Source organism: Halichoerus grypus, chromosome 9 (genome assembly GCF_964656455.1).
Source record: "Halichoerus grypus chromosome 9, mHalGry1.hap1.1, whole genome shotgun sequence".
NCBI classification, from domain to species: Eukaryota; Metazoa; Chordata; class Mammalia; order Carnivora; family Phocidae; genus Halichoerus; species Halichoerus grypus.
Genome location: NC_135720.1, coordinates 144,447,996 through 144,474,018, shown reverse-complemented (window position 1 = coordinate 144,474,018; position 26,023 = coordinate 144,447,996). Strand labels below are relative to the sequence as shown.

Here is a 26,023-nt window from a genome sequence, read left to right as displayed (position 1 = left end):
CACCAACTAACTCTACACCTTAAAGAACTAGAGAAAAAGCAACAAACGATGCCTAAGCCACACATTAGAAGAAAAATAATTAAGATTAGAGCAGAAATCAATGAATTAGAAACCAGAAACACAGAAGATCAGATCAACGAAACTAGAATCTGGTTCTTGAAAGAATTAATAAGATCGATAAACCACTGGCCAGACTTATCCAAAAGAAAAGAGAAAGGACCCAAATTAATAAAATTATGAATGAAAGGGGAGAGATCACGACTAACACCAAGGAAATAGAAACAATTATTAGAAATTATTATCAACAACTCTATGCCAATAAACTGAGCAATCTGGATGAAATGGAGGCCTTCCTGGAAACCTATAAGCTGCCAAGACTGAAACAGGAAGAAATTGACAACCTGAATAGGCCAATAACCAGTAACGAGATTGAAGCAGTGATCAAAAACCTCCCAAAAAACAAGAGTCCAGGGCCTGATGGATTCCCTGGGGAATTCTACCAAACATTCAAAGAAGAAATAATACCTATTCTACTGAAGCTGTTTCAAAAAATAGAAACAGAAGGAAAACTTCCAAACTCATTCTATGAGGCCAGCATTACCTTAATCCCCAAACCAGGCAAACACCCCATCAAAAAGGAGAATTTCAGACTGATATCCCTGATGAATGTGGATTCTAAAATCCTCAACAAAATCCTAGCTAATAGGATCCAACAATACATTAAAAGGATCATCCACCACGACCAAGCGAGATTTATCCCCGGGTTGCAAGGGTGGTTCAACATTCGCCAATCAATCAATGTGATAGAACACATTAATAAGAGGAGGGAGAAGAACCATATGGTCCTCTCAATTGATGCAGAAAAAGCATTTGACAAAATACAACATCCTTTCCTGATTAAAACTCCCCAGAGTATAGGGAATGAGGGAACATTCCTCAAGTTCATAAAATCCATCTATGAAAAACCCACAGCGAATATCATCCTCAATGGGGAAAAGCTGAGAGCCTTTCCCTTAAGATCAGGAACACGTCAAGGATGCCCACTCTCACCACTATTGTTCAACATAGTACTAGAAGTCCTAGCAACAGCAATCAGACAACAAAAAGAAATAAAAGGTATTCAAATTGGCAAAGAAGAAGTCAAACTCTCTCTTTTCACAGATGACATGATACTTTATGTGGAATACCCAAAAGACTCCACCCCCAAATTACTAGAACTCATACAGCAATTCAGTAATGTGGCAGGATACAAAATCAATGCACAGAAATCAGTTGCTTTCTTATACACTAACAATGCAATTGTAGAAAGAGAAATTAGAGAAACGATTCCATTTACAATAGCACCAAAAAACATAAGATACCTCGGAATAAACCTAACCAAAGAGGTAAAGGATCTATACTCTAGAAACTACAAAACACTCATGAAAGAACTTGAAGAAGACACAAAAAGATGGAAAAATATTCCATGCTCATGGATCAGAAGAATAAACATTGTTAAAATGTCTATGCTACCCAGAGCAATCTATACTTTCAATGCCATCCCGATCAAAATTCCAATGACATTTTTCAAAGGGCTGGTATGAACAATCCTAAAATTTGTATGGAATCAGAAAAGACCCCGAATCGCCAAGGAAATGTTGAAAAAGAAAAACAAAGCTGGGGGCATCACGTTGCCCGATTTCAAGCTATATTACAAATCTGTGATCACCAAGACAGCATGGTACTGGCACAAAAACAGACATATAGACCAATGGAACAGAATAGAGAACCCAGATATGGACCCTTAACTCTACGGTCAGATAATCTTTGATGAAGCAGGAAAAAACATTCAATGGAAAAAAGACAGTCTCTTCAATAAATGGTGCTGGGCAAATTGGACAGCCACACGCAGAAGAATGAAACTCGACCATTCTCTAACACCATTCACAAAGATAAACTCAAAGTGGATGAAAGACCTCAATGTGAGACAGGAATCCATCCAAATCCTAGAGGAGAACATAGGCAGTAACATCTTTGACATCGCCCACAGCAACTTCTTTCAAGATACATCTCCAAAAGCTGGTGAAACAAAAGCAAAAATGAACTTTTGGGACTTCATCAAGATAAAAAGCTTCTGCACAGCAAAGGAAACAGTCAACAAAACAAAGACGCAACCCACAGAATGGGAGAAGATATTTGCAAATGACACTACAGATAAAGGGCTGGTATCCAAGGTCTATAAAGAACTTCTCAAACTCAACACCCAAAAAACAAATAATCAAGTCAAAAAGTGGGCAGAAGATATGAAAAGACACTTCTCTGAAGAAGACATACAAATGGCCAACAGACGCATGAAAAAATGTTCATCATCATTAGCCATCAGGGAAATCTAAATCAAAACCACACTGAGATACCACCTTACACCAGTTAGAATGGCTAAAATGGACAGGGAAAGAAACAACAAATGTTGGTGAGGTTGTGGAGAAAGGGGAACCCTCTTACACCGTTGGTGGGAATGCAAGTTGGTACAGCCACTTTGGAAAACAGTGTGGAGGTGCCTCAAAAAGTTGAAAATAGAGCTACCCTATGACCCAGCAATTGCACTCCTGGGTATTTACCCCAAAGACACAGATGTAGTGAAAAGAAGGGCCATATGCACCCCAATGTTCACAGCAGCAATGTCCACAATAGCCAAACTGTGGAAGGAGCCGAGATGCCCTTCAACAGATGAATGGATAAAGAAGATGTGGTCCATATATACAATGGAATGTTACTCAGCCATCAGAAAAGATGAATACCCAACTTTTACATCAACATGGATGGGACTGGAGGAGATCATGCTAAGTGAGATAAGTCAAGCAGAGAAAGTCCATTATCATATGGTTTCACTTATTTGTGGAACATAAGGAATAGCATGGAGGACATTAGGAGAAGGAAGGGAAAAATGAAGGGGGGGAATCGGAGGGGGAGACAAACCATGAGAGACTATGGACCTGAGAAACAAACAGGGTTCTAGAGGGTAGGGGGGAGGAGGGATGGGTTAGCCCGGTGATGGGTATTAAGGAGGGCACGAACTGCATGGAGCACCGGGTGTTATACGAAAACAATGGATCGTGGATCACTACATCAAAAACCAGTGATGTAGGGCGCCTGGGTGGCTCAGTCGTTAAGCGTCTGCCTTCGGCTCAGGTCATGATTCCAGGGTCCTGGGATCGAGCCCCACATCGGGCTCCCTGCGCTGCGGGAAGCCTGCTTCTCCCTCTCCCACTCCCCCTGCTTGTGTTCCTTCTCTCGCTATCTCTCTCTGTCAAATAAACAAATCTTTAAAAAAAAAAAAAAAAAAAAAAACCAGTGATGTATTGTATGGTGACTAACATAATATAATAAAGTTGAAACAAACAAAAAAACAACCAAAAAAGAAAAAAGAAAAGAAAGAAAGGCATTCTCAAAAACATAGTATTTAAATAACATCTTTGGGTTTTGCTTTCAAACATTTCAGCAAGAAAAACGGGGTTGCGGGTCAGACGAAGCAAGTGCGGCAGCGGTGAGTGCGTGCGGGCTCCTTAGTCTTCTCTCAACTTTTGTGTAGGCTTCATTTTTTCATAACGACTGTTTTAATGTTTGACAAAAGAGCAGCCCGTCATTTACCTTGTGTTTTTGGCTGATATTTAAAAGTGACTTTTTCATCTAGCTCTGGCACAGAAGTCCCGCGCGCCCCGCGAGGAGCCCCAGCCGGACCGCAGCCGGTCGCCGTGCTGACGCGCTCACGCTGCGACCCCCGCGCCCCGCGCGCCTCGGGAACTCGCGCGAACTCCCGGGACGCCCGCGCGAGAGGCCCGGGGGAATTTCCGGGGAGGTCCCGACCAGCGAGTGGCCGCGTTTCCTAGAAAGTCACCGGAAGTGGGTGGGGAGGACTAGGAAGTGGAGCTGGCACGGATTTCCCGGTTTCTGGTCTCCTGGGGCGAGTCGGGCGGGAAGGGCCGCGCCTCCAGCCCGCGCGCGGTGGGAGCGCGGCCGCGGGCTCCCGGGCTACGGCCGGTACCCCCGGGTCGCGGCGGGAGGGGCGGGCTTCGCCGCCAGACGGGGCTCTCCCGCAGGGTTCTGGCTCCCTGTTCCTTCCCCGCATTTATTGTCCTCCCAGCGTCCGTGCACGCAGTCATTCCTGAGCCGCGGGGGCAGGCGCTGTGTTAGGCGTTGCAAGTCCAGCTGCGAACCTGTGGCCAGAAATCCCTGCCCTCGGGAGCCCGCCCTGTTCAGTGAGGGAGAGACCGACCCTACGTAAGGACGCAGAGCCGGTGACTTACCGGGCTGGGAAGTGGGCGGTGCTGCTGGAGAAAACAGGAAAGGTGAAGCCAGGTAGGCATCGGGATCGGAAGGAGCGAGCAGGTGGCAGCGTTAGAAGGGCGCCTAGAGCAGATCTTGGGAAGATGACAGACAAGCACACACTTGGAAGCGAGCTCGTGTGCCCTGAGAATTGCTGGAGGTGGAGGGACGGCCGGTGCAAAAGCCCTAAGGTGGAAGAGAAAGGTCTGCGTGAGTGAGCACGGTCGGACGAGGAGGCGCACAGTGGGAGCGGTGCTCGGCACGTCTGTAGACTTCATGCCGCCGTAAGACCGGCTTTTATTCTGAGTACGTGAGAGGTGGTCAGAAGGAACGGGCACATGTGTACGCACTGTTCCGAGTAAGCTGGAGCCGGGGAGGCTTTAAGCAGAGATGAAATAACCCAGTTTAGGTTTCAAGCACACCACTCTGACCGTTGTATTGATACGAGGTGGAGGGAAGGATAGACGCAGGGAGACCAGTTAGTAAGAATGGGGAGCAAGGCGCGCGATGGCGGCCTGGACCAGGATGGTAGCTGTGGAGGTCATGTTCCAGATACATAACATTCTCAGTTTGTCTTCCTGTGCTCCCTCTCTTCCCACAGATAATCCCCAGTGATTGCTTCTTTTTGCTGTGTTCACGGTCCTCTCTCCCCTTTTCATGGAATATTCAGGAAAACAAGGTGTGAGACCACAGCTAGCTCAATAGTGCTGATGAACCCCAAATCCAGGGCATTGTGTGACACATCAGGCCAAACAGCAGCTGCCCTGTGAGTCATCAGGGGCCCTTTGGCTGGCACCCCCCGGGCCACTTCCAAACTTGTTGTCTGGGCAAAGCCAGAACTGACTCTGGGAGTTTGACCCAAGCAGCAGGGAAGAATCTGGACTGCGGTGGAAGACTAAAGAAAGCTGGGTAAAAAGATGTGGCAGGTAAGGAAAGGAGGGTCTGCAACGTGTCCCAAGGAGGAGGAAGAAGCGAGTACAGAAAAGGAAAGCAGTGGGGGCCATGGTGGAAGTTTCCTGCTTCAAAATATTATTTTTCCTGGATGGCTTCGTGACCATGAGAACTTTCCAGTGACAGAGAGGGAGACTTTTCTGTTTCTCATAAGGTGTATCAGGGACTGAGTCCCTGAATTTCTTTCCCCTCTTGGTATGTCTGGGAGTCGATTTCCACGGACAAAGCTTTATAGTTTATAGTTGGTTAGAGCTTGTTTTCCTCCTGTCTATAACCTCCCTGAGTTTTTCTGTGCCTCGTAATAGGTAGTGGTGTCACATGAGAGTCCAGGCCCACCACGCCAGCTGCCTGGGACCCCTGATGCTGAGCTCCTGCAGGAAAGAGGTGAGGCGCACAGGGTATTGTGCCAAGAGGGGTGGAGGGAGGCAGGGAGGAGATGCTTCCTGGGGCTTGGGAAGCCCCTCATTATTGAGCATTTATTGGAAGTCTATTCAAGGCTTGGATCAGTATTGAGAGGAACTAAATTATTCAGTTTCTGCCCTCATCTTACACCAAATTTGGAAAAAATAATCAGACTTACAAGAAAAAATTCTACAAAGCAACTTATCAAAGAAATTGCATTCCATCACTTATTATATGTACAACTTGACACGATAAATAACATATATGTGTACATAAAACCTGTGGTATCATTCAGTAACTCCTACCCCACCAGTTTTGCCAACATGTCCATGTTGAATGTATGTAATTTCACTTCTGTAGACCTTTCTGGAACCCTGAGATTTTAAAAGTATAAAATGAGTCCCTGAGAAACAGAAGATAAAACAGCGGCAAAGAAGGAGCAAAGGTTTTGTCGTGAAGCTTTGGGAAAAATAAAGGTAGATGGAGAAATGTGAGGCTGGGCTTTAGAAGTGCTGAGTGATGACGTGTGTGAAGAGCAAAGTGGACAAGACTGGAGAAGTGGCAGGGCACCTGGGTGGCTCAGTCGTTAGGCGTCTGCCTTCGGCTCAGGTCATGATCCCGGGGTCCTGGGATCAAGCCCCACATCGGGCTCCCTGCTCGGCGGGAAGCCTGCTTCTCCCTCTCCTACTCCCCCTGCTTGTGTTCCCTCTCTCGCTGTCTCTCTCAGTTGAAATAAATAAAATCTTAAAAAAAAAAAAAAAAAGACTGGAGAAGTGGCTGATAGAGGTAAAACCCAGGAGACGGCATTCAGCAGTTCCGTAGTTCCAAAGGCAGACCCTGAAAGGCAGACTTTTGGACAGAGGACTAGGCACCTGGGCACCCCAAAAGTAGGCTTTTAGTATATATTATCTACAAAGAAGAAAAGAGTATATTATTGGAATTTCCAGAGGAGAAATCCTGAAATTTCAACTGTATAAGGAATCATAAATGAAAATTAATAATATAGAACATATTTGAGGTAGAAGATAATCGACACTGCTTAACTTGGGTGTTTAATTTCATTTTTTTAAATATAAAATTACACACACTCTTATGGTTCACATCTGACCTGCATCTCCTGGTCCTCTTTTTTTCATAAGACCTTAAATTCTCTTCCCATTGGTGATTTTCAGGACCATAAAGTTCATAGTTATCTAACGAAATATAAATGAGTGAACCTCATCCTAGATAATATCTGTACACTGCTTTAACAAACAGTTACTGGCTGAATGTTTGTGTCCCCTCAAAATTCACATGTTGAAGCTCTAACCCCCATTGTGATGATATTTAGAGGTGGGGCCTTTGGGAAGTAATTTGGTTTAGAGAAAGACATAAGGTGGGGCCACATGAAGAGATTAGTGTCCTTATTAGAGCTGTCTGCATCCCCCACATGAGGACAGGATGGCAAGCCGGGCAGGGCTCATGCCAGAACCTGGATCTCCGACTTCCAGCCTCCAGAACAGTGAGAAGTAGGTTTCCAGTGTGTGAGCCGCCCAGGCTGTGGTATTTTGTTATGGCAGCCTGAGTTGGCAAAGGTAGTTTGGTGCCGTTTGAGTACATAGCCTGTTCTCCCAAGTTCATGGTTTTTTTTGTTGTTTTTTTTTTTTTTTTTAAAGATTTTATTTATTTATTTGACAGAGAGAGACAGCGAGAGAGGGAACACAAGCAGGGGGAGTGGCAGAGGGAGAAGCAGGCTTCCCGCGGAGCAGGGAGCCCGATGCGGGGCTCGATCCCAGGACCCTGGGGTCATGACCTGAGCCAAAGGCAGACGCTCAACGACTGAGCCACCCAGGCGCCCCTCCCAAGTTCATGTTTAACTTGAGGGCAGAAACTGACCTTTCAAAATCTGAAGCTAAAAACTAAAGCCTAAGAATCACTGTGGTGACCAGGGATTGAGGAGGGAGAAATAGCAAGTTGTGTAATGGGTATAGAGTTTCAGTTTTGCAGGATGAAAAAGTTCTGGAGATTACACAACATTGTGAGTATTTTTAACACTGCTGAACTGTGCACTTAAAAATGGTTAAGATGGTAAATTTTGTTACATATTTTTTTCCACAATTCAAAAAAATTCTTAGTGTGATGAGCACTTTTAAAAAAAAAGAAGAACCGCTGTGAGTTAACAAAACTTTCCCAGTCTGTGAAGGGGGTATAGTAAAAATCCAACTGGGATATATCTGGAGGGGAGTTTGGGTTAAATAGGGGTATGTTTGGGCGCCTGGGTGGCTCAGTTGGTTAAGCGACTGCCTTTGGCTCAGGTCATGATCCTGGAGTCCCTGGATCGAGTCCCGCATCGGGCTCCCTGCTCGGCAGGGAGCCTGCTTCTCCCTATGACCCTCACCCCTCTCATGTGCTCTCTCTCTCTCTCTCATTCTCTCTGTCTCAAATAAATAAATAAAATCTTTAAAAAAAAAAAAAAAAAATAGGGGTATGTTTTGTCAAAACTCACCCAATAGTACACATAAGACTTGTTTATTTTACTGTAGTAAATTTTACCTCAACAAGAACGTAAACAAATACTGAACTGTAGTTCATGATATGTACCATAAGGTGTTTTGGGGTGTAGTATGCTGATATCTTCGATTACTTTGAAATGCAGCAAAAAATAAAGTGAATTAATAGAGGGCTAGTTAGATGGACAGATATGCGATAGAGCACATATTATGAACGTTAAAGTGAGTATGTGGATGTTTACTAAACCTTTCAGCTTTTCTCTATATTTGAAAATGTTCATGATAAAGTGTGGATTGGAAAAAAAAAAAAACCGTTGGGAGGTTTATGTTTTTGACGTCACAAGGAGCAGAGCAGACCGAGCATCTGCTGTGAGCTATGCGCAGGCCAGGTGGCTGTGGGACTGTGTGCGACAAAGAATTACCGAGCGCGTGGGCCTGTAGAGTGAGACGCGGAGTGACAGAGTGGGGCCCACGAGGACTAAAACACAGTCCGGGTCTTGGTCAGAAGCCGAGAGTAGCCTAAACCGAAGAAGAATCGTGGGGAGTTTCTCTGGGAAGAAACCAGTCTGCTCCTAAATTGAAGTTTTGGTAAAATTGGAATGAAATTTTGGGGACCTGAGGCCACAGGGTAATCCTTGGGTCTTACCAACTGGTGACTAACCCCACTGGTATCTTCTGAAAGAAATTGTTCAGACTCTGATTTGGGATGTGCTGATGAACTTTCTAGAAAGGTTAGTTGCCGCAAACACTGCAGCTGGAGGAAGGTTGGGCTGGCCCACTAGGAAGGAATTAGGGCCGCGTTAACTAGCAGTGTGTGTGTACTACCCAGGTGTGGGGAGGGTGGTTTAGTGCTCGGGAATTAATAGGAGAGACTCAGAATCGCAGAACAGGAAAGAAAACAGGAAAGAAAATTTTCTAAGAAACTAACTGGGGGCAGAGCAGCCACTAAGTTACCGAAAGGAGCAAGCTTTGGGCCTGACCCTGCATATTTCTGTTCCACACTTTCGTCCTTTCTGTTCCCCCCCACCCCACCCCACCCCAAGTCTTTCTGGAAGAAGTGACTTCAACCCGTTCAAATACTGGAGGAGAGGTTATCCCACAAGCCAGGAGTCAGTGATGTGGGCTTGGGGCGGGGAGGGGTGAGGTCATTCTAGGATGAAGAGAGACCAGAGGAGAAAACACGTCGTAGGTGAGGGAGAGAGCACTGGCCGTCCGCACGACTTTGTGCCGAACCCGAGGCTGGAGAAATAATGGGGAAGACGGAGCTTGAGAAGCTTCTACACCGGGGAAAAGAGGAGGAAAGCGGAAGGTTTCGGTAATACTGTACCTAATTGACCCGCCTCGTTTCCCTCAGCTCTGCCAACCCCTCAGCATCCTGCCTTTGGCAGAGAGGGAAGCCAAGGAGACCAGCCAGGAGCAAAGAGCTCACCGATGAGCCGGGCCCGGGTAAGCTGCGGCCCCTCCATCCTTCCTGGAAATACAGCACCGCCTCCTTCCACTCATTCCCTGACTCAGCCCCCAAATGCAGGTGCTCCCTCTCGAGGAACATTCCACTGGATGACACGCCATTCATTCCTTGTTCCCTCTGCCATGGGTGTTCACTTCCTTTCACCTCAACCCAAATACACAAAACACAGTAACCGCCTCCTTTCTATAAACCTCCCAAAAGGGGAGGGCCCCGTGGGGCTTTCTCCAGGACAGCGGGACTGCACTGTTTCAGGACTCGGTGACGTTTGAGGACGTGGCCGTGCACTTCAGTAGTGGAGAGTGGCGGTGTCTGACCCGCGCTCAGCGGCACCTCTACGCAGACGTCATGTTGGAGAACTACGGGAACGTGATCTCGGTCGGTAAGGACGTCCCTGCACTTGGCTCAGTACTGTTTGCTTTTCCTTTCAGTTGCGTTGTTTACTGATGTATGTGGGGCCTCATATTCTTGCCTCTGTTATATGGCAAGATCACTGAAAGAGCAGGGACCGTCCCCCAGGGTCTCCTCCTCTGCCTTTTGAGTAGGACTCTTCTGCGAATATCCGTACACGTTTCCATGTGACCAGACCCCTGAACAAACCCTCCCTCTACCCCAATGGCCATTTCTTTCTTGTTGCCCTACGTGGGCAGAGGGGTCAAGGCTGGGTATTAGGACCCTTGTCATGTTGCTCTGCACACTCGTATTCCTTCTCCACGACCAGGCTTTGCAGTCCCTAAGCCTCCTCTGATCTCCCATCTGGAGCAAGGGAACGAGCCCTGCGTTCAGGATCTGCAGGACGGGGGGTTCCTGAGCTGCTCCTTCCCAGGTGAGTGATGGAGGAGCTCCAGCCTCCTGCTGGGTGCCCTGGGGCAGGTGTTTGTAGAATGTTCTTAGTGCCGGGTCATCCATCCTCACCCGCCCGGGCACCCTAACAAAGAGAAAACAAACAGCAGCAAACTCTTTGGGCAAATATTCTGTCATGATCTGATTACTTCTTTGCACCCTATCTAATAGGCCCTTTGCAATTTGGTCCTCAGAGAAAGCTCAGTGAGTTCACCTCCCTTCTGTGTATCAGTTCCTCCAGTGCTCAGAGAACCCTGCTTTTCTGCCCCTAGTTTTCGTTCAGGACCTTCCCCGCACTGAGCCCCGGGCCTCTGACCCTTGCCTTTCTCTGTTTTCCCTCACGGCGTCAGCCCGGCGGCAGGGGCTGGCTGCATGGACACGGCTCCCTTCTCCCCTTTCCTGGGCAGCACTCTTGTTCCTAACTCCCGGCTTGCTGGGTATCCCGTCGTCCGCTGGAGAGCGGCATGCCTGAAGGCAAACTCGCCTCTCCCCGCAGCCCGTCTCCACTGAGCCCTCCCTGTTTCTGTACCCGGGTCTACCTCTCTCTCACGTTGCCTCTCACACTCCCTGACCCGCGTTCCTGGTCAGTCGTGAAACAGTACCAGCTCTTCATTCAAACTGTTTTCTCCACTCGTCCTTCAAAAAAGTGTCCCTTATCCGTGGGCCGGCCCAGCTGCCCTATCACAATACCTGCTCTTCCTTCCTCCTCCCTCCTGCCCTCCAACAAATTTATTGAGCAACTACTGCACACCAGGCACTCGACAAGGTACTGAGATGGCGTCAAATATTACTGCCCAGCAGGGAAGGCAGGTAGTGAGGGGTGGGAAGGCAGGTAGTGAGGGGTGGCACGGAACAGCGGGAGTCACAGAGACGTACCTGGGATACCCAGACATGGAAGAGGAGCGTCTGAATCTGAGTTGGGGACCAGGTGGCTGTGGAAGGAATGCCCATGAACTAAGCGGTGGCATAAGTCAGATGGTTTAGTGGGAGGAGGGAAGAGGCATTCTGAGAACGTGGGGAAGTGCTGAGGAGGAAAAGCATGAAGTGTGCGCAGCGTGACCGGAGCAAAGGGCTCCAGGCGGCCGGTGTGGGAGCAGCAAGGAGCAAGGCCACGATTCAGAGCGGTTTCGATAAACTGCAGACTTTGAACTTTATTCTGACAGTAGGAGTGACATTGATGAAGCATTCACGTCCGTGTGGCAAGTGCTTTACCCACCTTAGCGTACGTAAAATGATCCCATCTTACAGATGAGCAGCTGAGGCCAGGGAGATGCAGCCAGCCCCGCGGGCGGCACAGCCAGTAGGGGTCCGCGCGCGGATGTCAGCCCGCATGGTCCCACTGCAGAGCTGGGGCTCTGACCTGCACGCTTTACCTCCTTTCCGTCTGGCGCCACGCAGTGCCGCTGAGACCTTTCAAGCTGAGGAGTGGCATGTGAGATTTGATTTTTAGAAAGAAAAATCTGGAAGCAGAGTAGAGCACAGATTCGAGGGGAGGCAGACTAAAGGACAGTAGGGGGTGGGGTGGCAGTTAATGAGCAAGAATGCCCTGGCAGGAGAAACAGAGAGGAAGGGGTGAGCTGAGATACGGAGAAGACTTACTAGAACTCTGGTTGCCAGCAGTAGAAATTAACTCAAACTAACTTAGGCAAAACAGTGAGAATTTATTATTCAGGGGCGTCATGGAAGCTAAGAGCAGGGGGACATCAGGGCCCTCGCCCCACCGTCCCCTCTGCAGGTCTGCTTCCCTCCGTCCTGACTGACTGCCCCGCTCTGCTCCCTCCCCTGGGCGGTGCACCCTCCCCCCAGCACTGGCTGTTGTCAGAGCCTGAGTCACAGTCCAAGGAGAGAGAACCTGGCCTGGTGTGGGTGAGGGGGGCCAGATGGGATGTGCCCTGCACCAGGTGGGCAGAGCTGCACTGCAGAGCAGACGGCTCCCTGGGGGTTAGACTGCAGTCCGTGTCTCAGGTGGAATTTGTAAAATGTCAGCTGAGCAAATCTGAAGGACAGAGAGGGTTGGCTGTGACTCAGTTTCCTGACCGAGGTGCCTGCCTGGGCGTACCGTGAGATTCTCGAGAACAAGTAGGTTTCTAAGGATTTTTGTAAAGTTTACCGAGTCTGAGCTGTCTTGGTACTTCTCGTTATACCAGCCTGTCGCAGCCTTTGGCCATAACCATAGCGCTCTTCCAGCCCGGGAAAGTCACGTACCCTTCACAGGGCTTCACCCGTTCGCCTCTCCCATCTCCCGTGTTTCCCGACCTCTGAACATGTGACATTTTTATTTCCTTAAGTATCAGTGGACAGGACCTGGCCGGGGACTGAGAAGGCGAGTTCGGAACAGGAGGTGTTTGAGAGCGGGGACGTCTGCTGGGTCCAAGTCAAAAGTCTCCCGAAAGTCCTGTCCCAGGATCCTGAGGCTGGAGGAGCTCGTGTGCAGGATGTCAAGGTAGAGAATGCACGGGACGCGCCCGGGATGGAGACGCTGGGAGGGGAGCAGGTGACCTGCAATGAAGGAGAGGCCCGAAAGGTCCTCAGAAAACACTTCCACCCAGACTCGAAGCGGATTCCGTATAACGGAGTCCTGACGGAACGGAGACCCCACAGGGGCGCCCAGTGCGGCAGGAGCTTCGGCTGGCGCGCGGACCTGCTTCTGCGCGAGCAGCCCCGTGTGAGCCGCGAGTGCGGGAAAGCGTTCAGGACCGGAAGCCAGCTTTCCGTGCACCGCGTCAGCCACACGGGGGAGAAGCCCTTCCGCTGCGCGCAGTGCGGGAAGGCCCTCGGCAGCCCGTCCGCGCTCTGCCGCCACAGGAAGGCGCACAGCGGGGAGAAGCCGCACGGCTGCGGCGCGTGCGGGAAGGCCTTCGGGAGCCGGAGCCGGCTCCGTCTGCACCAGCTGGTGCACAGCGGGGAGAAGCCGCACGCGTGCGCCGTGTGCGGGAAGGCCTTCCCGCTCAAGCACTGCCTCACCCTGCACAGCCGCACGCACACCGGGGAGCGGCCCTACGAGTGCGCGCAGTGCGGCAGGGCCTTCCGCGGGAGCTCGGACCTCGCCAAGCACGCGCGCATCCACACCGGGGAGCGGCCGTACGCGTGCGGCGCGTGCGCGAGGGCCTTCAGCCGCAGCTCGGACCTCCGCAAGCACGCGAGGACGCACGCGCGGGAGCGAGGCGGGGGCTGCCCGCAGTGTGGCCAGGCGTTCGGCAGCCGGGCGGAGCTCAGCCGGCACCGGAGGACGCACGCGCCCGAGAAGCCCTACCCGTGTCGGGAGTGCGGGCGCGCCTTCCGGCACAAGTGCAGGCGCCGGGCGCACGAGCGCGCGCACCGCGGGGAGAGGCCGTACCCGTGCGCGCACTGCGGGAAGACCTTCCAGGACCGGCACTGCCTCGCCGTGCACCAGCGCGTGCACACCGGCGAGAAGCCGTTCGCCTGCGCGCAGTGCGGGAGAGCCTTCCGCGGGAAGTCCAACCTGACCAAGCACCAGAGGATCCACAGCGGCGAGAAGCCGTACGCGTGCGAGGCGTGCGGGAAGGCCTTCCATCACAGCTCCGCGCTGACGCAGCACCGGCGGATCCACAGCGGCGAGAAGCCGTACGGCTGCGGCGAGTGCGGCGCGTCCTTCCGCCAGCGCTCCGCTCTCGTCGGGCACCAGCGGGTTCACACGGGGGAGAGGCCCTACGAGTGCGAGCAGTGCGGGAAGGCTTTCAGAGTGAGCGCCAACCTCACAGGACACAAGAGGAGGAGGCACAGAGGATGGAGAGCCCACACACGCGAGGAGAGTGGGAAGGCCCTGGCCCCAGGACCCGTCCGGCCTGCCCAGTAGTCGGTGTCTGACCGGCAGCCCCCGGGGAAGCCATTCTGTTCGCACTTTGCCGTTTCTCCTTCTGCCCCGGAGCCTGGTTCTTCCCGGCTTGCTGGCCCCCGACCGAGCTCCCCAGAGCCTGACCTTCCTATGACCCACCTGACCTTGTAGCGGGCACTTCACTTCCAGTCGGGAATGCCAGTCAGTAATAATAATATCAAATACTTCCTAGTGCTTGCCGCATGCCGGCCACTCTTCTAACGACTTCGTTATTTTAATTCATTTAATCCATAAAACATCCCTACAGGAGGAGGAAATTAAGGCATAAAAAGATGAAACCTGCTGAGGATCACTTAGCTAGTAAGTTCCGCAGAAACACCCGCAGAGGCTCAGGCCTGCACCTTTCCCATAGCCTGCAAGGCATCCCTTAGATGTGAGGCCACAACTCAGTTCAGCACCGAGCATGTTTTAGTTGATAAAATACTGATCATGTTTAGCAAGGTTTTTGTTTTGTTTTAACTTAAAGACTGAATGGAACTTTTCCATGTGGGATCGGGATTTCTGAGATCGGGATGGGAAAGGAAGGCTTAGTGGAGAGTCTGCTGGAGATTCTCTCTCTCCCTCCTCTCCCTCCTCCCTTCCTCTCTCTCTTCTCTCTCTCCCTCCTCCCCTCCTCTCTTTCTCTCTCCTCTCTCTCCCTCTATAAAAAAATTTTAATCCTAGAAGAAGATGCCAATGTGTCAACCTAATTAACATAATGACCATAATTGAGAATTAAATTTAGTTCTAAGTTCCTTGGTTGGTAAAAAAAAAGAGAGAGAGAGAGAGATGAGCAATGGATTATCCAACATTTCTCAAAGGTGTTTTACAAATTAAGACTTTTAAAATAATGACTTTAGGAAATGTTAGCTAGGTGGTTTTTTTTAATTCCCTTAAAGACTTATCAGAGTTTATAATATGCTAATCTAAATCTTAAAGGAGCAATAAAAACATTGCTTTCCAAAAGTAATTGACGACACAATCCTGTTTGAAGCCTCTTCAGGGGCTCTTGTTTCAGAAAAAAAACCTTTTGGGAAATGGTTATACATTATCTAATACAGAAAAACAAGGTGTCCAAGAGATGTGATTTTCTAGTAAAATTCCAGAGGGGATTACATGGTTTCTTATTTTTAAACAAGGGTGGACTGAAACATTGTTCCTTAGGTTCAGTTTCTACAGGGAACTTTATGTTCTTTATGTGGCCGTTTCTTACACTGTTTGTGAAAGCCAAGATGAAAACGTTGAAGACATAACAATGAAATTGCCTCTGTGGAGGACGAAATTACGGATATGTGGCTTTCTGGTGAGGAAAAAAAATGACATAAGGACAGAGTTCAGGATACATCTGGAGAATTGGCAGTGGTTTTCCAATGCACACACAGCAATAGTTGTACTTTATTATTTTTTTTAAAGATTTTATTTATTTATGGGCGCCTGCATGGCTCAGTTGGTTAAGCGACTGCCTTCGACTCAGGTCATGATCCTGGAGTCCCGGGATCGAGTCCCGCATCGGGCTCCCTGCTTGGCAGGGAGTCTGCTTCTCCCTCTGACCCTCCTCCCTCTCATGCTCTCTGTCTCTCATTCTCTCTCTCTCAAATAAATAAATAAAATCTTTAAAAAAAAATAAAATAAATAAAAAAGATTTTATTTATTTATCTGACAGAAAGAGACACAGCGAGAGAGGGAACACAAGCAGGGGGAGTGGGAGAGGGAGAAGCAGGCTTCCCGCAGAGCAGGGGACCTGATGCGGGGCTCGATCCCAAGACTTTGGGATCATGACCTGAGCCAAAAGCAGACGCTTAACAACTGAGCCAGCCAGGTGCCCCAATAGTTGTACTTTAATGCTCGACAAAATACTGTCATGCTGTCCTAGAAAATCTGAGGTTTTGTATTTCACAACAGCATGTATAAGCTTTTAGAAAATGTATGTACATGTTCAGAATGTCTGTTTCACCCACAGCCTATGGGGTGCTTTCAGACTTTAGACTCAAAGTCATCCCAGCTTGAGAATGCAGCAAGATGGCAGTTCCAGTTTAAATTCTCGACCATCCTCAAGTATGGATGTGTTGTGTTGTTGACTGGAGAGCTTACATCTTCAGACACCAGTTAACTGGAGGGGGTAGCGGGCCCGACATTCTGTTGTGAAACTTTAAAGGCCTCTGTATGGAGCTCAAATACGAGCCTTCTAGACACCACCCTCACCTGTCCATCTTCCACACAACCACTGTCTTCCTAGAACACTGCTGTGACCCAGACACCTGGTCTAAAGACTGCCAACGGACTCTCAGTCCTGCAGTAAGAAACCCCAGAGGACTAGCTTGACCTCCAGGAATCTTCGGATGTTTCCTGAACATCTAAAATGAGTGTTGTGCAATAGAGAACAGACTGAGGGTTGATGGAGGGAGGGGGGTAGGGGATGGGCATTAAGGAGAGCACCTGTTGTGATGAGTACTGGTGTATGTAAGTGATGGATCACTGAATTCTACTCCTGAAACTAAGAGTTCACTGTGTGTTGACTAACTGGAATTTAAATAATAAATAAATAAATAAATAAATGAGCGTGGGGGGGGAACACTGAAGAAAGTTCAGATATTTTACCTGTGGGAAAAGTCTGTACATTTAAAAGGGGTCCTAAACTGGAATAAACTCTGCCATAAGGTAGTAAATTTGGCAGGAATACTGTAGAAGGGGTTCAAAGATGAGATGCATAGTTGAATAATAAAACGTATTAGTACTTATGAAGACCCTAAGATTTCTGTAACTAATTCTGAAGAGTTACCAAAACTAGAGTTACTGATTTAGTTACAGTTTACTTAGAAACTCACCAGGTAACACACTTTTTTAACCTAATTACCTTAATGCAAAATCTGAGAAAAAAGTCACTCTGAACATCGATACAATGAGATTTTCACTTTACCTTCACAACGGAAGTAGAGAATGCCCACATCACTCCGTTTTAAAAAGCGGAACAAGATACAGGTTTCAGATTTTGGACCATCCGGAACAGAGGTGTGTCTCCGCAGCTTCTACACACGGGTGCAGTTGGGTGCCCTGTGATCATCACAGAGCAAGTTTCAGCCCCTGCCCACAAGATAGTCTCCCAAAATTTTCAAGACAAATCAAGCACTTCTTTTTCCACAAGGCAAAATACCTGAAATCCCTTTAGTGCTTTCTCACGGTTTACTTTAACTGTTCCGGAAACATCCGAAGATTCCTGGAGGTCAAGCTAGCCCTCTGGGGTTTCCTACCGCAGGACTGAGAGCCCGTTGGCAGTCTAGACCAGGTGTCTGGTCACAGCGGTGTTCCGGGAAGATGGAGTGAAAATACCTTTTCACCTGGTGGAGTTAAGCCCTATTTTTCTTCTTCAAGACCGACGTGACCGTTCTTGGTCAAGGCTGTATTTGTTCGTGCGCGGGAAGACAGCCTTACGAAGATGTCGGTTCCTGAATCGGGGTGTGTCACCATGCAGATGGCGGCTGGCTTGCGTGTTCGGCTGCATTCGGCTGGGGACTCCGGGCCGGGAAAGAGGCCAGCGCGGCGCGGGCCCTGCTCCGCGGACCGGATCCCGGAGGCCAAGCGCGCTCGGGAGGGCGGCGGCCGCACCCTGCAGACCCGACTTACGTATGACGATGATCAGAACACGAGGGAATGGCTTCTGCGCCACCCCGAGCGCCGCCCTCACGGGGCAGTCATCTGGGGCTCTGGGTTAGGAAATCTGGCGGTAACTTAACTGCCGCCCAGAGCTTTGACTCCGGCGAGGTTCCAAACTTTCCCCGACGAGCAGCGCCCGCTCCTGCTGGTCGACCGGAGTCTGGGTTCCTGGATGGCAGGGCCTGTGTGATGGGGCAGGGCCGGTTCCCCATGCAGGAAGGCTCCTCGCTCTGGACGGTGACATTCCCAGTGAGGGTCTTCTTCCTTACGGGCGTGGACACCCTAGTGGTCAGCAGCCCAGCTGGAGGACTCAGCCCCGAGTCTGAGGTCGGAGATATCATGCTGATCCGTGGTCACATCAACTTACCCGGCCTCAGTGGTGTGAACCCGCTCACAGGGCCCAATGACGAAAGGCTGGACTTCGTGTCCCTGCCATGTCCGATGCCTCTGACCGGGATATGCGGCCGAAGGCTCACAGGGCCTGGAAACAGATGGGGGAGCAGAGAGCGCGGGAGGAAGGCACCTGCGTGATGGTGGCCCGTCCTTTGAGGCCGGCGGAGCGTCGGCTGCTGCAGAAGCTGGGGCGGATGCTGTTGGCCTGAGCACAGGACCAGAAGCTGTACTTCCAAGGCACTGTGGCCTCCAAGTCTTTGGCTTCTCCCTCATCACTAACAAAGTCGTCTGGGATTATGAAGCCAAGGAGAAGGTCAATCATGAGGAAGCACTAGAGCCGGGAGACAAGCAGCACAAAAACTGGAATGGTTTGTCTCTATTCTTATGACCAGTATTCCACCGCCTGCCGAAGCCAGCTAACCAGCCCTGGAGTGGGCTGGCTTCTCCACGATGGGACCCAAGTAGCTACGACATGCTTGGCCCCTTGCTGGGGTCACGTGCCTCTGCCCTTCAGTAGTAGGAGAAGAGAGAGGAAGATCCCTATCCTTCACCTTCCCCATTTCTCCCACCAGACCCTTCTGCACTGGCTCTTTTGCTCAGTTATCTCAAAGCAGTTATCATCTCCTCCCCCCCCCCCCCCCCAAGAGCTAGAGCCCAAGCCCTGCTGTGTCTATGCCCTGGGTGTGACTGGGGCTGTTGGACTTGGCCCAGTAGCTACTGCTGTCCTTTTGATGTAACGCTTTCACATTCCTGGGGACTCGGTTCTGCCTCCTCCAAAGCACTAGAGCCCACACGAGGGCCAGCCCAGTCCAATACCCCTTGGAGTTTTGTATTAACCTATCTTGAGAATAAAAAGGAAGATGAAAAAAAAAAAAAAAAAAAGACATCAGTTCTTCCCAAAATTGAGCAATAGATTCATTGCAACCTAAATAAAAATCCCAAGAGTGCATTTTTGTGGAAAATGACAAACTGATTCTGAAATTTATTTTGCAGTGTAATTCTTAGCCAAGAATAACCAAGACTTGTGAAAGGCAAACTTTTATCCTTTTATGAGTAAATTTTGGACAATATTTGTACCCTAAGGTTAAGAAAGGATTTCTCAAGACACCAAAAAAGGTTAATTTTTAAAATTTTTTCTGATAAATTCAACTAGATTAAAATGAATTTCTTTAATCAAATTCACCATAAAAAAGGGAAAATACAATTTTCTCATGACTTGAAAAAAGATATTTTGAACACATACACTTGGCAAATAATTGTCAGCTAAAATATTTTAGGTTGGGGGCGCCTGGCTGGCTCAGTTGGTTAAGCGTCCAACCCTGGATTTCGGCTCAGGTCATGATCTCAGAGCTGGGAGATCCACTCCTGCATCAGGCTCTGCACTGATTGTGGAGTCCACTTAAGATTCTCTCTGTCCCTCTGCCTCTGCCCCTCCCTCCCCCATTCACGCTCTCTCTAAAAAATATATATATATATGTGCTATGGTGAGCGCTGTGAATTGTGCAAGACTGCTGAATCTCAGATCTGTACCTCTGAAACAAATAATACATTATATGTTAAGAAAAAAAAAAAAGAAGAAGAAGAAGAAGATAGCAGGAGGGGAAGAATGAAGGGGGGGAAATCGGAGGGGGAGACGAACCATGAGAGACGATGGACTCTGAAAAACAAACTGAGGATTCTAGAGGGGAGGGAGGTGGGAAGATGGGTTAGCCCGGTGATGGGTATTAAGGAGGGCACGTTCTGCATGGAGCACTGGGTGTTATACGAAAATAATGAATCATGGAACACTACATCAAAAACTAATGATGTAATGTATGCTGATTAACATAACAATAAAAATGTTTTTAAAATCAATGGTTAAAAAAATAAATATATATATATATATATTTTTTTTTTTAGGTTGAGTCATATGAATTGCCATATCTAAAGGTTGAATAGAGGCAGTTTAATATGGTTTGACCTTATATAAAAATTCCTTTAAATCAATAAGCAAAAGACAACCCCCAAAAAAGGCAGAAAGCATAAAGAAATACTTCACAGAAAACTGAAAAAGAATGATGACTAAACACAGAAAGGAGTCCAGTCTCCATAACAAGGAACTCAGCACAGTGACACCGTGTGAGACTCCCGCTAGACAGAGAAAGGTAAAAACGGGCCTCACCAAGTTTTGGCCAGGCCGTGGAGTTGCAGCATTCACTGGTGGTGCTGTAAACGGATGCAGCCTCTTTGGAAAGTGAATAGATGCCATCCTGTAAAGCTGGCCTGTGCCCTACAACCTTACAGGTCCATCCCTAGGGACGCACCCTGACAAAAGCCCCACCAGCACTGACAGCCACGTACAAGGATTTTCACAGCGTATTTGCTCATGATAGCCAAACCTAGCAACAACCCAAGTGTTCACCAACAGTAAGGAGAAGAACATATTTTGCATTTTTAAAAAATGTTTTTCTTGTAGAAGTGAACATGAATGACCTGACTGGGTTACCTACACAGTAACATGGGTCAACAGTGGACAATCCCGGTTGAAGGGGAAGAGCAAGGCCCAGAAACCAGCATACAGTTTGGTGCCATTTGTATAAAGTTCAGAAACAAGGAAGACAAAATAATACATTGATTGGTGATCTATTCATAAATGTATTATTTGTGTAAGTAAAGGAATGATAAACACAGAATTTAGCATAGTGGTTACCTCTGAAAAGGAGTCACAGTGATGGGATAGGAGAGAGGCACATAAGCTGATGCAAATGTCTTAGTAATATTCCAGCCCAGACCTGTCCAGTGGAAACTTAATGCCAGGGGGCCCGGGTGGCTCAGTCGTTAAGCGTCTGCCTTCGGCTCAGGTCATGATCCCGGGGTCCTGGGAAGAGTCCCGCATTGGGCTCCCTGCTAGGTGGGAAGCCTGCTTCTCCCTCTCCCACTCCCCCTGCTGTGTTCCTGCTCTCGCTATCTCTCTCTGTCAAATAAATAAATAAAATCTTTTTAAAAAAAAAAAAAGAAACTTAATGCCAGCCACATACATAATTTAAAATGTCCTCATTAAAAGAAAAAGAAATAAATTTTAGTAGTGTATTTCTACGTGGCCCAGTATGTTCAAACTATCATTTCAATACACAATCAAAAACATATTAATGAAGTATTTTATTTTATTTTGTGCTGTATTCTACATTTACAGCACCCCTCAGTTTGTATGCTAAATTTTCATTAGAAATACTATACTTAAGTCTGTACTTGGATTTCATAAAACTTACAGTTGAAAAAATAAATTCATAAGGCCAAGTTGTCCCAAACAGAAGTTTTCTTTTTTTTTTTTTTTTTTTAAGATTTTTTATTTATTTATTTGAGAGAGAGAGAATGAGAGAGAGCAAGCACATGAGAGGGGGGAGGGTCAGAGGGAGAAGCAGACTCCCCGCCGAGCAGGGAGCCCGATGCGGGACTCGATCCAGGGACTCCAGGATCATGACCTGAGCCGAAGGCAGTTGCTTAACCAACTGAGCCACCCAGGCGCCCCCAAACAGAAGTTTTCAATAACAGAATGCAGAACCCTCTTTTAAATTTAAATTTTAAATAATTAGAATTAAAAATTAACTTCCTCAGTCATGCGAGCCACGTTTGAAGCACTAAATCACCACATGGAGCTGATGGCTACTGTATTGGACAGTGCAATTCTAGATTTTGAGTGATATGTTCAAAAGTGCTCATTTTGGGGCGCCTGGGTGGCTCAGTCGTTAAGCGTCTGCCTTCGGCTCAGGTCATGATCCCAAGGTGCTGGGATCGAGCCCCGCATCGGGCTCCCTGCTCTGCGGGAAGCCTGCTTCTTCCTCTCCCACTCCCCCTGCCTGTGTTCCCTCTCTCGCTGTGTGTCTCTCTGTCAAATAAATAAATAAAATCTTTAAAAAAAAAAAAAAAAAAAAAAAAGTGCTCATTTTGATATTGTGCTTCAAAATTTTTATACTTGCATATCTTTTCAAATGTATAAAAGGGAAACCAAAAAAAAAAAAAAAAAAGTCTAGAGAAGCAATCCAGGAATCCCAATTAGTAGAAGTTCCAAAAGAATGAAATGATCAAAAGAGACAGGAATTATCTAATCATGTAAGAAAATCAGTTCCTAGAGGGAAAGGCCTGCCATGCACATGGTTCAAAGAATGGCAAAACATCTGCACAAAATACTGTGGATAAAGAAAGATTGCCAAAGTTTTCAGGCAGGAAAAAGAAAAGTCAAATATAAATGACACGAAAATAAATTAGCATTGGAATAATCAAGAATAGCACTTGCAGATGACAGACAGTAGAGTAATGCCTTCAAATCCTAATGGAAACAATTTTAACTTAGATTTCTATATTCAAATTATTAAAACTATTAGGTAAAATAAAGATTTTAAAGACATGAAAGGTCTCAAAAATTTTACCTCACATGTTTATCTTATCATAAACTCCACCCAAGCAAATTAGTGAAATCAAGAATTAAAAAAAAGAGATGGGATCCAAGAAGCGACTTTACAGCAAAAGGAAGGAGGCGGCAAAGGCAAACCCCCATTTCTTTGCAATCAATCCAGACGAGCATGACAGAGAAGCAGTCTGGGAGCAAGGTCTCCGAGGAAAGATAATACCTGATGCACTGAGTAGTTAGAAAAGAGTATTTGGAGTTTCACTGTCATTTTGAAGAATTAGGGAATAATATGCAATAGTGACAGGAAATTAATCAAGTGACAAGATAAGGCAATTAGTAAATCCGATATGCTCAAATTTTACAAAATGGAAAATATCATCAGATAGCTCATCAATATCATCATTTCATACATGTCTCAGCATGAAAAAATGTGTTGTACCGAGAGGAGGAAGATGGGAATCCATTGTGGGATAATGAGCACCAGAGGGCAACTCTCAAATTCCAGAGTGGAAAGAAAAGACAAGTGTCTAAAAGGGCTAATAAGGAAATAACAATAGTAGTATGATTTTTTGGCTTTATGCAATCTCATATCCTGCGTCCCTTCCCTTCACAGCACTGTAATTCCTAAATGTGAATTGTAACTTACACTTAAGTGGTAACAATTTAAACACCAAAGTGTCTCCTTTTCTCTGCCTGTTGACAACATGTATCTTTCAAGAACTGTGAACATTCTGATATTTTACTGTGTTTATAAGGTAACTAATTAACCTGCCAGTTCCAAGGTTGCTTGTAGAACACAAGAGACTCCTGGGTCAGAGATGTAAGGCAAAAATTTACCTTACCCTCTCAGGATTTTCATCTGGGCCTGACATAGGATCTGACAAGCAAAAACCATACAAACTTATTTCATAAAAGTTCTACATGACATGTGAACCCTCATAAGGAATGAATATCCAAAGAAGTGGCAAAACTGAACTGCTTTTATATGAGGTTGAACAAAGAAAGGCAATGGTGGGAAAGTAACTAAAATAGATGAGGAGGCTAAAGGAAGAATTATTGTAACAAGGTCTGTACAGAATCCTCTCAGCTTCAACTTCCTGCCCTTGATGTTAAGAAAATTACTTTCATTTTAGTATATAGGGAGGACATCTTCCACATAAGGGTTTTATCTCCTGCTTTCCAGAAGAAAAAGGAGAGGGTCAGAGCACCTTTCTTGCACCTCTATTGTTAAGTGCCTTTAGCTCAAAATAATTCTTATGCCAAAGTGACATATTCTGCCACCCGTCAGAGATAAAGGACATTTTATTTCTCACAGTAATAGCAGGAGCCAGATTATCAGCCTCCCTGCAGATTCCTCAAAAGCACCAATTCCCACAAGGGTGGCTCAGATGGGCCCAGATGGATGCCTGCACACAGAGTGGGCAGCGTTGCAGGAGAGGAACCCTGAGCACCAGGAACTCAGTAAGAACGCCTGTCCTTTGCACCAGATGGAGACACTATCTCTGTCTTCCAAGGCTGTTCTTTATATGCATATCCTCGAAAGACAGTCCAGGACAAAGGACAGTTATTGGCTCTGTGGGATAATAAGAAACATATATTTGGTCTTTGTCCCCAGTTCCTAGATAGTTTCAGAATGGGACTAGTAGCTGGAAAGATCAAGCCGTAGTTAGAAGCCTAGAACTTTCAGCCTCCACCTCCATCCCCAACCTTCCCAGGAGGGGAGAGGGGCTGGGGATTATAACCTGTCATGCCTACATGATGAAACTGTCATTTAAAAAAAAAGAACCCTAAATGACAGAATTAGGAGACCTCAGAGCTGATGAGGGCATGGAGGTGCTGGGAAGGCGGCCCAGCTGGAGAGGGCATGGAAGTCCCATATCCCCCCACCCCTGCCGAGCTTGTCCTGTGCATCTCTTCCATTTGGCTGTTTCTGGTTTACATCGTTTATAATAAACCAGTAAATGAAAGTCAAATGTGTGCCTGAGTTCTACGAGCCATTCTAGCAAATTATCCAACCTGAGGAGGGGGTCTTTGGAACCCCTGATTTATAGCTGGTCAGTCAGAAGTAAGGGAAGCCTGGGACTTATAAATGCCATCTAAAGTGGGTTACAGTCGGGCTGCCTGGCTGGTTCAGTCCCTACAGCCTGTGATTCTTGATCTTGGGGTTATAAGTTTGAGCCCCATATTGAGTGTAGAGATTACTTAAAAAATAAAAATCTTAGGGGCGCCTGGGTGGCTCAGTCGTTAAGCGTCTGCCTTTGGCTCAGGTCATGATCCCAGGATCCTGGGACCAAACCCCGCATCGGGCTCGATGTTTCTCCCTCTCCCACTTCCCCTGCTTGTGTTCCCTCTCTCGTTGTGTCTCTGTCAAATAAATAAAATCTTGAAAAAAAAAAAAAAAGTAGAGTACAGTCTTGCGCGACTTTTTGGTGTCTGCAGAGAATTGTTTTTCGGTGAGTGAAAATGATAAAGATCCTCACGATGCATGCAGAAACTGAGAATCGGTGAAAACTTGCCTGCCATCCCACCAGGGGATGTCCCCCCCCGAGGCTGGGGGGACCCGAGGCTGGGGGGGCGGGCACCCGGCGCTAGGGGGCACCAGACGCTGGGGGGCACCCGACGCTGGGGGCACCCGGAGCTGGGGGCCGGGCACGCAGCGCTAGAGGGCACCCGGCGCTAGATGGCACCCGAGGCTGGGGGGACTCGAGGCTGGACGACACCCGCAGCTGGGGGGCACCCGGCGCTAGAGGGCACCCAGAGCTGGGGGGGGACACCCGACGCTGGGGGCACCCAGAGCTGGGGGGCACCCGGCGCTGGGGGGCACCCGGAGCTGGGGGGCAGCCGCGCTCGAGGGCACCCAGAGCTGGGGGGGGACACCCGACGCTGGGGGCACCCAGAGCTGGGGGGCACCCGGCGCTGGGGGGCACCCGGAGCTGGGGGGCAGCCGCGCTCGAGGGCACCCAGAGCTGGGGGGGGACACCCGACGCTGGGGGCACCCGGAGCTGGGGGGCACCCGCGCTCGAGGGCACCCAGAGCTGGGGGGACACCCGACGCTGGGGGCACCCGGAGCTGGGGGACACCCGACGCTGGGGGCACCCGGAGCTGGGGGGCACCCGGCGCTAGGGGGCACCCGGAGCTGGGGGGCACCCGGCGCTAGGGGGCACCCAGAGCTGGGGGGACACCCGACGCTGGGGGCACCCAGAGCTGGGGGACACCCGACGCTGGGGGCACCCGGAGCTGGGGGCACCCGGAGCTGGGGGGCACCTGGCGATCCCGGGGGTCCGCAGCCGTGGGACCAGCACCCG

General features: G+C 48.5%; 1 protein-coding gene and 1 pseudogene across 6 annotated transcripts; both read left to right on the top strand.

Annotated features, from left to right (window-relative positions):
• Positions 1–3,812: 3,812 nt before the first annotated feature.
• On the top strand, positions 3,813–15,257 carry ZNF311 (zinc finger protein 311). Of its 6 annotated transcripts, XM_078055843.1 has the most exons (8): positions 3,815–4,335; positions 4,904–5,228; positions 5,559–5,637; positions 9,499–9,590; positions 9,865–9,991; positions 10,331–10,435; positions 12,741–13,378; positions 13,697–15,257. In XM_078055843.1, the coding sequence occupies exons 2-8, from the start codon at positions 5,220–5,222 to the stop codon at positions 14,267–14,269; spliced, it is 1,623 nt and encodes a 540-aa protein (XP_077911969.1). In that variant the 5' UTR covers positions 3,815–4,335; positions 4,904–5,219; the 3' UTR covers positions 14,270–15,257. The 6 variants fall into 6 exon arrangements, with proteins under 6 accessions (XP_035976406.2, XP_035976386.2, XP_077911968.1 ...); XM_036120513.2 differs by having other exon boundaries at positions 3,813–4,257; positions 12,741–15,257; XM_036120493.2 differs by having other exon boundaries at positions 3,813–4,335; positions 12,741–15,257.
• A 642-nt stretch (positions 15,258–15,899) lies between these two features.
• Positions 15,900–19,218, top strand: LOC118553491 (purine nucleoside phosphorylase pseudogene; annotated as a pseudogene).
• The last annotated feature ends 6,805 nt before the right edge of the window (positions 19,219–26,023 follow it).

Bases quoted from the DNA above. Each gene is read 5' to 3' on its own strand.
- ZNF311 (XM_036120513.2), top strand. The intron at 5,638-9,498 runs GTGAGGCGCACA...CGTTTCCCTCAG, and splicing joins TGAGCTCCTGCAGGAAAGAG to CTCTGCCAACCCCTCAGCAT. The intron at 10,436-12,740 runs GTGAGTGATGGA...TATTTCCTTAAG, and splicing joins CCTGAGCTGCTCCTTCCCAG to TATCAGTGGACAGGACCTGG.